At 41.4% G+C, this 10,278-nt stretch overlaps 1 protein-coding gene across 1 annotated transcript; it reads right to left on the bottom strand.

The window, feature by feature from the left end:
• Positions 1–777: 777 nt before the first annotated feature.
• Positions 778–8,368, bottom strand: tor4aa (torsin family 4, member Aa). The gene is made up of 3 exons (XM_084572394.1): positions 8,073–8,368; positions 4,895–5,383; positions 778–3,306 (listed from the first exon to the last, which is right to left on the bottom strand). Exons 2-3 carry the CDS (start codon positions 5,381–5,383, stop codon positions 2,458–2,460), a joined length of 1,338 nt encoding a protein of 445 aa, XP_084428520.1. The 5' UTR covers positions 8,073–8,368; the 3' UTR covers positions 778–2,457.
• Positions 8,369–10,278: the final 1,910 nt, after the last annotated feature.

Raw genomic sequence — 10,278 nt, 5'->3', positions numbered from 1 at the left:
AATAAGAAAAATGACATAATACTAGAACTATAACATTTAATCTGTAGAAAAACTTAAGTGAAAGGATTTCTGGTTTTATGCTGAATAGTTCGTTTCTTGCCCGAATGCTAAGCTAAGCTAATTAGCTGGTGGCAGTTGCTTCATATTCACCATACAGGCAAGCAAATGCTATCAGTATCTTAATCTAAGTCTTGGCAGGAAAGCAGTTTAGTAATGAAAAAATGTTCCTTTCAGATTTGAGGATTCCACATGTGGAGCTAGTGGTAGCAGCTGTCTAGCTTAGCTTAGCATACAGCCAGGAAGTAATAATAACAAAAATGACATAATACTAGAACTATAAAATTTAATCTGTAGAAAAACTTAAGTGAAAGGATTTCTGGTTTTATGCTGGATAGTTGTTTCTTGCCTTAATGCTATGCTAAGCTAATTAGCTGGTGGCAGTTGCTTCATATTCACCATACAGACAAGAGGGCTATATTAATATTTTCATCTAAGTCTTAGGAAGTGTCACACTAGAGCTAGCAGCTGCCTTGCTTAGCTTAGCATAAAGACAGGAAGTAATAAGGAATACTAATGCATACTAAAAATACTACGTGATCTGTAGTAAATGTACATTTCTCATTAATGAAAGGTACTTATGTGAACAGAGCTCGGCTAGTCGTTTCCCGCTCTTAGTCTTAATGCTAAGCTAAGCTGAGTAGCCGCAGCGTCATGCTTGCTTTGATATATTAATCTAAGTCTTGGCAGAAGATTAAATGAGAAGAATTTTACAGCATCAGTGTTTAAATCGTGTCTTTAATTTCAAGGCACACGACACATTAAAGTTTACATTTATAAAAAAAGTACAGATGAACCTAAACACCGTAATTAACACGTTTCTCGTTAGATTTCTACGTCGGTGCAAGTCTGAGGGTTGGTTCATGTCTTTGGATGTGAACATACAGTATCTCCAGGAAAATAAATAAACGTTCCCACGTGTCCTTGAAGAGATGCTTTGTAATGCAAGTGAGATTCACCCTGCTACAAGCTAAAGACGCTTAGCTAGCTGGCTTTAGCTTCTTCTGTAGGATTGCACTAGCACTTATTAAAGTCAAGCAGAAACGCCTGACAAAAAAAAAAGACTTTATCTGATCGTCCTAAACTGAGAATTAGTAACCGACGAGTTATAAATGAATGAATATCGGTTTAACTCGTATTATCTTATCTTCCAGGTTCATATTTTACTTTTTTTACATCACAAAAGTCTTTATTTTCTTTTCTTCATCAGCATTCACATGTTGCTGAAATTAGTTTTGTCTGAACGGGGATAAAGGATCAGTTCACCCAAATCACTACAACGGCTCAGCTAAGCTAATTTAGCCGACGGCCGTGACTTCTTCATATTCACCATGCAGATGTTAACCGTTGTGTCTGTGATTAAGCTTTGTACACTGCTAAAATAAATTCTACTTAATATCTAATCAGGAAAATAACATTTAAACAAAGGCTAGGACATGCTAGCAGCATGTAAGTGTGGTGGGGATTTGAGCTAAATGCTAACATGAAAACTTAAGGAACAAAAACTAACCAGGACAATGAGAATTTCTATCTTAAAGGACGTCAGTTATGTTTGGGACTATTTCCTATAGACAGAGTTAGTTGTTTCCTGTTCTTCTTAATGTGAATGCTAAGCTAAGATTATTAGCGGATAGCATTAGCTTCATATTCACCTCACAGATAATATTTCCATTTCAAACTTTTTGGATGCAGGGGAAAAAAAAATAAACATTTAGAATACAAGGTTTAACCAAAAGCTAAGACATGCTAGCATGCTAGTATGTAGGTAAGTGCTAGCATGAACTAGCCATGGTAGAAATAAAGTTAATATTTAATTTATCCAACTATATATATATATATTTCTTTACTCAAAACTACAAATGCTAACCTCATAACGCGGCTAAAATAAAAATGAAATGAACACCAAAGTCTGTAGGGTTCATCCTCTGAGGATTATTAACCAATAACTATTGAGACTACAGGGGTTCATCCTCTGGGAGTCATGAACAGAACTTGAAATGATTCAGTAGATATTAATTAGATGAGTTTGATTTCTTTGTGGTGCAACGTAAAACATTTAAGATTAAGATCATTAGGATTCATCCTCTGGGGACCATGAATGTCTGTAGATAAAGCTACAGTTACTATTAATTAAATTCCTCTAAACCTGGACATCATCTGCACAGAGAGACTCTTGGACTAAAATCAGACGTTTTGGGTGAACTGACCCTTTCAGGACCGTCATCAGAGCTCAACATCGTTTCCGTCGTGCTTCTGCTTCTGCTTTTTTTTCTCTTTTGCGAAAACTTCCGTTGAAAGCTTCGGCACAGAGTTGAGCAATTCAAGTTTCATAAACTCACAAACTTCTTTCTTCATGTTTATAAAGAATGTGAATGATCTGAGCATGTCCCGCCGACCACTTCACAGCATGTTGACCTTAGCCACCACCTGCTTGCAGCCGGTCTGCGAGTATTCGTGGTCCCCTACAGCGGGGTAGTACTCGACCTCCCCCGCCAGGCGCTCTATGTTGGTATGGTCCGGGTAGAAGCCCTCTCGGGTCATTTCGTCCAGGAAGCACTCCATCACGTGACCTTTCTCCAGAAGGCCCAGCGGCAGGAGCTCGGCCTCCGTCCACAGCGGGTGGAGCTGCTCCAGGGTGGCGCGTAAAATCGGAGTCAGCTCTTTTACTAGGTTACCGTGGCGACCGGACGACATTGAAATACTCGAGGAGTTGTGCAGCATGTGCTTGGTGATGTGCCCGTGGCCCAGGTTGCTCAGGAACAGGTAGACGGCGTTCAGGTACTCGTTGGACTGCTTGGACGCCACCAGCTGCCACAGCGCGTCCAGGATCTCTCCGTGCATGTGCTCGGCCTCGTCGAAGATGAAGAGCGGGATCTTCTCCTCCTCCTCGGCGCGCTCCACCATCTCCGAGATGATGGCGGCGAGGTCGGCGGCGCACTGCAGGGCGTCGGCCTCCTGGGGGCAGTGGTGGAGGACGTAGTACTGCAGCACCAGCGTCTCGCCCACCACAGAGCGGAAGTGTCCGGCCAGGAGGCGCCCCAGGTGGCTCTTGCCCACGCCGCTGGGGCCGTGTAGGGACACCACCAGGGGCTTGTTGTGGACGTAGGTGGACAGGTAGTCCTTCAGGTGGGACAGCAGACCCTCCACCGCCCCCTGCTGCCCAAACACCTCCCTCCTCAGGGTCTTCTCCAGCCCCTCCAGGTCATATCTGAGAACGTGGTCATCCAGGTTCTCTATGGCGTTGTACACCTGGACAGAAATGGAGGCTAAGGTTATTTAATCTTCACAAAGATGTTTGAGGATTAAAAGCTTCATGTTTTATCCAAGTCTTTAGTTCAAGTAAGTACAAAACAACCAGGAGAGGCTTAGCCTAGCTTTACGGAAATCTACATATTGCAGCATTTAAAAGACACGTTAGCCCAGCGTTTGCCTCTGCTGCAGGTCTTTATGCTAAGCTAAGATAGCCAGCTCTTGGATGTACATTTGTATAAAGATTCTTCTTCATATACTTAAACAATAACAGTATTTAGCACATAGCCAATGCTGAGTTTTTTACTCAAAGAGATCAATATCTCTTGATCGCTATATGCTAAGGTATAACCAGAAGATGCATAGCTTAGCTGAGAGACAGCTAGTCTTTGTGCATAGCTAACATAATCTTAAATAAATGCGCCAAATTGTGCAAGCTGCTGAAAACAATTTTGATCTGTGAGCTCACAGGAGCTTGGAGCTGGGTTTCTTAACTGCCACAGAGCTTCTGTTTCCACCTGTTTCCTAGCTTTATGCTAAGCTATGCTAACAGGCGTGTTGTGGTAACTTCAGATGATGATAATAATCCAAGTCAGTTTAGCATTACTACTCACTCAGCGTAGCTTCATTAGCTTCTTAGCAGACAGCTAGCTGGTGTCATTGTGCTACATTAAAAAGAACTTAGCTGCTAATTAGCTAAATGTTTTGTGTTACTGTGGGTGGTGTCCACCTGAAACTAGAGTCAAACGACCAGATACTCACCTGGAATTAAGAGGAAACTGTTTTAATCTCGTTTTCTTTCTCCAGCCTCAAGGTGTGAAGGGTGAATTGAACTTTTATGGTTCCATTCATTGGGGAATAATCAAAACTGGTTCCTCCAATTCCAGGTGAGTATCAGGTCGTTAACAGACTCTAGTTTCAGGTGGACACCACCCACAGATGTTCCCATTTAAACCCCAACCACCCACCAGTCTATTAGAACTGAAGACTAGGATGAAACGTCTTCTAGATCTAGATCTTCTCTGGATACCTCATGACCTGGAGGACTGAGGACCTTCACAGATTTAACCAAGGAACAGCAGCTTTTAATAAAAAGGATTCTTCAAGACGATGTTACTTGTAAAGAACATTTAAGTGCTGCAAAAACCTGCAAGACCAGTTAGTATACTCCAAGCTGGAACAAGTTCAGCTGGTCTAGAAGACGTTTCATCCAGATCTGAACCAAATATTGAACCAATCAGGACACAGAGCATCTGGAAAGAATCTATTGTCGAGCAGGAACGGCTCATTTTTATGACTTAACCGAAAATTTATGGCTCCGTAGTTTGGTTTTTAAATAGTTGACAACAGACCGACACATTTCTTACATCAACAGATTGTTTAGATAGTCTATTTCTAACCGTTAATGGCTACAGTAGTATATTTATTAACTAATAATCTAGATTTATTTATTACCGACCCATTAAAGTTCAATAAATCCTCCATTTTTGTCGCCTTTTCCATCATTTTATAGTTTATTAGTACGTCTTTGTGGTGACTTTATTTTAAACAATCCACCTGGGAGGAGACAGAATCATGTTTTAGTTACCTGGATGAAGACGATGGCGAAGAGCAGGTAGAGGCAGTACTTGGCTCGGCTGTGCTCCTGCTTGGGCGGCGCCCTGCAGCCTCCTCCGTTGGGGAAGAGCACTCGCTTCCTCCTCCTCTTCTTCTTCTTCTGGGGGACGGAGGACGCCAGGCCGGAGAAGGCGCTGGGGGTGAGGCTGTCGAAGGTGAAGATCTTGGGGCTGGTGCGTGCCGGCGCCCCCATCAGGGCCCCGGCTCCTCCCACCCCCAGCGCCATCTCCTGGCGCCGCTTCTTCATGGCCTGGTACTTGTTTTTGATGCGTATGACGGCGCGAAGGGAGGAGGAGAAGTTGGACAGACTGGGGACTGGGCTACCTCGGTCCTTCTCATTTTTTCTCTCTTCTTCTTCTTCCTCCTCTTCCTCCATCCCTCGGTCCTGCTCCTCGTCCATCTCTTCTTCAAATTCTCCCTCTGTCTGGGAGGCGGAGGTGCTGCTGTCCTGGTCACTCATCTGCAGACACAAACAGGTTGTTAGATAAAAAACGATCTGAATGAGGAAGTCAAGTCATAAAACAACATTCAGAGTGAATCTGGGGCCAACTGTTGGGAAATTACTTTTCCCGGAATGATCACATTCTTTTGGTTTGGGGTTTTTAAAACCCACAAATAATTAGTTTCAGCTTCTCGACCACAGCTCACATGACACTTCCAGACGACACTAGCAACTAGCAAGTCATGCTAGTGGTTCTTGTAGCAGCATATAGGCTGTTGTCAGCGAAAACAGATTTCATTTTTGTTAACTGGGGGACTACACCTGTGGGCAACGAGCTAAAAACACTCCTGCTATGTTATCAGTTGGTACGGGCAGATAAACACAGAGGTTAAACTTAGTATTCACTCACTTCTATGGAAAACATTTAGCTAATTAGCAGCTAAGCTCTTTGAACTGTAGCACAGTCGCACCAGCTAGCTGTCTGCTAAGAAGCTAATGAAGCTACACTGAGTGAGTAGTAAAGCTAAACTTAGATTATTATCATCATATCATGTTACCACAACACGCCTGTTAGCATAGCTTAGCATAAAGCTAGGAAACAGATGAAAGCAGCTAGCCTTGCTCTGTGGCAGTTAAGAAACCCAGCTCCAAGCTCCTGTGAGCTCACAGATCAAAATTGTTTTTAGCAGCCTGTACAATTTGGCGCATTTATTTAAGATGCTATGCACAAGGACTAGCTAGCTCTCAGCTAAGCTATGCAACTTCTGGTTACACCTTAGCATATAGCGATCAAGACATATTGAGCTTCTTGAGTTTGAAAACAAGCGCGGGCTATAGGCCTATGCCAAATACTGTTGTTATTTAAGTATATGAAGAAGAATCTTTATATAAATGTACATCCAAGAGCTGGCTAGCTTAGCCATAGCTTAGCATAAAGACCTGTAGCAGAGGCAAACACCAGGCTAACGTTTCTTTTAAATGCCACAATATGTAGTTTTCCACAAAGCTAACCATCTCCTGGTTTTACCTTCATATTCATCATATAGATATGTGAGTTTAATGGATCATCTCATATAACTTCTGGAAATCAAGTACATATGCTAAATATGCTAAGTAAATGTACATTAAAGAGATAGCTAGCTTAGCTTAGCACAAAGACTAGTAGCAGAGGCAAAATTGTTTAATTTGTGCATTGAATTATAATTTAATTATAATATCTACAGTTCATCTTTTAATTGATGGAGAGAGTAATTAATTGTGCGTTCACTGCTAGGTAGTAAAAAGGTTTTTATCTTCTTGAGTAACTCAAGTGTAAATGCTAAATACTGTTATAATTCTATTTATTTCTATTTGCATTCAGCCGCCAAAAAAAGAAGAAATAATTCTCCCTCGTCTCTGTTACGTAACCACCACCTGTTGCTCAACATAATTAACATTCATTCTAGCTGGAACCAAGAACCAGACGCTGACGTTGGACGTAAATTACTGTAATTTCTGAGTAGTAGTGAAACTCCCAGCTGCGTGACATTTAGACGTGCGTGAAGAACCAGGACGCCTCTGTCTAAGTGGGAGAGCGTGTGAAATATTAGCAGCCATCATCCTCCCCTCAGATATAACTGGATGCTAAAACAGCTGTGGTGGAAATGCAACGGAAGCCGACCAACCTCCAAACAGAAACCAGAGAAGATAAACATCACAACTCGATCCTTCCGACGCTCATTTGTCGGAAGTCTTATCTTATCATTTCCATCTCTGACCTGATCAGCGACAGCTAACGGGTTTTGTGCATTTTCTCTGTGCCATGCACACAGATGCTTTCCCTTAAATATTCAAATCAGATGCATAAATTACCTGGAAATGTTTCCTGCATGAAGAAGGGAGTGGAATCCATTCAGGAACTTTCTCTAAACTCCACCTGTGCACGACACAGGTGGAACTTCTGCAGAAGCTCTTCTCAAAATGTTTAGAAATACTCACTCAGCTTCGTATTGGAGAAAATATCTTTAAGTAACGGTAAATAATCTGCATGAGCATTCATTAACAGGAGTCATGAGGCAGAGTTTTTGTAGCGTGGGACTTTTTAGCCTCACATAAAAGGAGGAACTATCAGTTACACCCAGCAAAAAAAAAAAAAAAAAAAAAAGTACCACATACAAATGAGCACAATCGTAGCCTCACTACAATAAATGTGACTTTTAGGAAGTTTCTTTTTTGTCGCTGGCACCAGAGAACCTCCGACTACAGCATATGCATTGTGTACTTGATGTTAATCTTGGCACGGAGGCAGAGCGCCTTCTGGAAGAGTTGTGCGTCCAAGCCTCTTTTTTTCAGCACAAAAGAATTTAGCCGAAGCTCTTGAGGGAGAGAAGAGGCCGAGAAGAGAATTAGAGTTTTTCACATGCAGAGACCTGATAGGCATGGCTGCATACCACACATTTCAGAGCGCTCTCTCTGTCTTTCTCTCTCTCCAGCACTTTTATGTCGATTTAAAAAAAAAAAAAACATAACACCTCTTTAGAGAAACAGAGAGATCTGCTGTCTTGACTATGCTGTGTGAGCTTTGGCTGAAAGACACGTAAAGAACAGAATAAAACACAGGGCTTGTCTCGTTTTGCATCCCTGACTGACTGAACAGCTGAGAGACTTTTAAAGGCTCAAGAAGTAAGAAGCAACATGCAAAGAGTGAACTGGAAAGGAGTTTTCCTACCTTATAATGTGCCTCAAAGCGTCCTGGGTAGAAATAACTGGCGTGGCGGTTTAGTCCATAGTGTGGTGGAGTGTAGAAAGCAGATAAAAGCCCCGCAGAGCAAAGAGCTCAACTCAGGAAGAGCCCTCCTATCTGACTATCTTACCTCCGAATCCTGTTCTCGACCATCTGCTGGCTCCTCCTCTTTCTTCCTCTTTTATTCTTCAGCTCTCAGCTTTCACTTGGTCTACTTAAAAGACAAGCCACAAACCCAGTGCAAAGACTTCTCACCTTTCTCCAGGTGGAAATCAGAACTACGTCACCTCTTCTCTGAGAATTTTTAAATGGATTTAAAGTAAAATAAACAAATAAATACATTTATTTGACAATATGCTCTCTCTTGTTTCTTTGCGGTTGTCTTGATAAGCAGCATTGAGCTGCACAGGAAATGTGATTAATCGCGTCAGTCATCACAAAAAGATATTGACATGACCACAGATTTCATTTCCCAGCAATCACGTTGAACTTTATGTGAGCTCATGGGGTGGTACATGCGTAAACAATGTTTGTAGAGATTATACAAACCTACATCCAGTGGGGAAGGTCAGATTAGTTTAGCGCGGAAGCTGGCTACTTTAGCTTAGCACAAAAAAAATAAAAAATAGTGAGGGAAACAGCTGGCTGACATGTTTTCTGTTGATTGTTTAATTTGTACAAAAACAGAATTTGAGAAAATACAAAGCTACACTCAAGAGCCAGCTATTTTAGCTTAGCTCGGAGCCAGTTAGCTTAGCTTAGCATAAAGAATAGTAGTAGAGGGAAATAACTAGCTAACCTGTTATGTGTTGATTGTTTAATTTGTACAAAAACAGAATTTACGGGTAAAAAATATGAGCTGGCTAGTTTAACTAGCTTAGCTTAGCTTAGCATAAAGACTAGTAGCAAAGAAAAACAACTAGCTAACATGTTACGCGTTGATTCTTTAATTTGGGAAAAATGTTATATAAAATATAATAAAGTTTATGTTGAGAAAATACAAAGCCACATCCAAGGTCGGGCTAGCTTAGCTTAACACAAGACTAGCTGCAGAGGTTAGCTAATATGTTATGTACAGTTTTTTTAATATTTATATAAACTAAAATTAAAACGTAAAAACAGCGCTTCAACCTTTGTAGCGGAGTAATTGCAGGTTTCCTTTAGACAGAAACAGGCTAACCGTTTTCCTCCATTTCCAAAAGATTCTTCTTCGTGTAGCTTAGCACAAAGATTAGCAACTGAAGCCGTTAGCTAACATGTTATGTGTAGTTTACTTTGTAGAAAAAATTAACCATAAAAACTAAGATTCAGCTTTTAACGGGGTAATTAGCGAGCTTGTTTCCTTTACGCAGAAACAGGTTAGCTGTCTCCATTTCTGGGCTTAATGCTAAGCTAAGCTAACTGACTACGGCTTCATATTTAATGTACAAACATGAGAATGATATCGATCTTCTTGTCTCAGTCCTGACTAAAAAGACAAGAAGATATTTGTTTGAACAAAGACTAGCAACAGAAACAAACAGAGCTACGTACAAGAGCCAGCTAGCTTAGCTTAGCTTAAAGATTAGCAGCAGAGGGGTTAGCAAACACTACAATTCACCTTTTAATGGGGTAATTAGTGAGCCTGCTTCCTGGTTAGAGTTTTTGCATAGTCATCAGACGTATCAAAAGGCGGTGCGTGTTTTTCTAAAAATAAAAATAACTGAATATTAATCGAGAGACGCAATCCCCAAGAGCCTGCGCCCGTGGCGTCTCGGCCAGCAAGTAATGAAGCTATTTTCCGCTCAGATGATTTTATAAAATGTCACAAACAAAAGAAAAGGTTATTCAACAACTGAAAGTGGACATTCGGTCCCAGGCCTATTGTTGCACCGGTGCGCTAGAATTTAAAGGCTGCGTTCGGATATAAATAGAAAACCCAGAGGTGTGTCAAATGTTTGCATAGTGTCTCATTTGCCTACGCCTGCAGATGTCCAAATAAATCTTGTTTTATTCCGTAGTGTTCATGCAGGACTGGACTGATATAAATCCACCCTGCTGGTAACCAACATGTGGGAGTACGCAGCATTCATAAAAACCTGTTTGCAGACGCAGGTGACTAATGTTTGACAGAAAAAGTGTGGGAATGACCGTGCACATGGTGTCACTCTCAAGATTTATATATATTTTTTTTATCAATCCCGCTTCAGTG

This window comes from Chelon labrosus (assembly GCF_963514085.1).
Source record: "Chelon labrosus genome assembly, chromosome: 22".
NCBI lineage: Eukaryota > Metazoa > Chordata > Actinopteri > Mugiliformes > Mugilidae > Chelon > Chelon labrosus.
Note: the sequence above shows the minus strand (reverse complement) of the source record. Positions and strands in the feature narration are given on the sequence as shown.

Coding starts and splice junctions, on each gene's coding strand:
- tor4aa (XM_084572394.1), bottom strand. CDS start 5,383: ATGAGTGACCAGGACAGCAGCACCTCCGCCTCCCAGACAGAGGGAGAA. Junction 3,307..4,894: donor TCGCCATCGTCTTCATCCAG/GTAACTAAAACA, acceptor ATTTCTGTCCAG/GTGTACAACGCCATAGAGAA.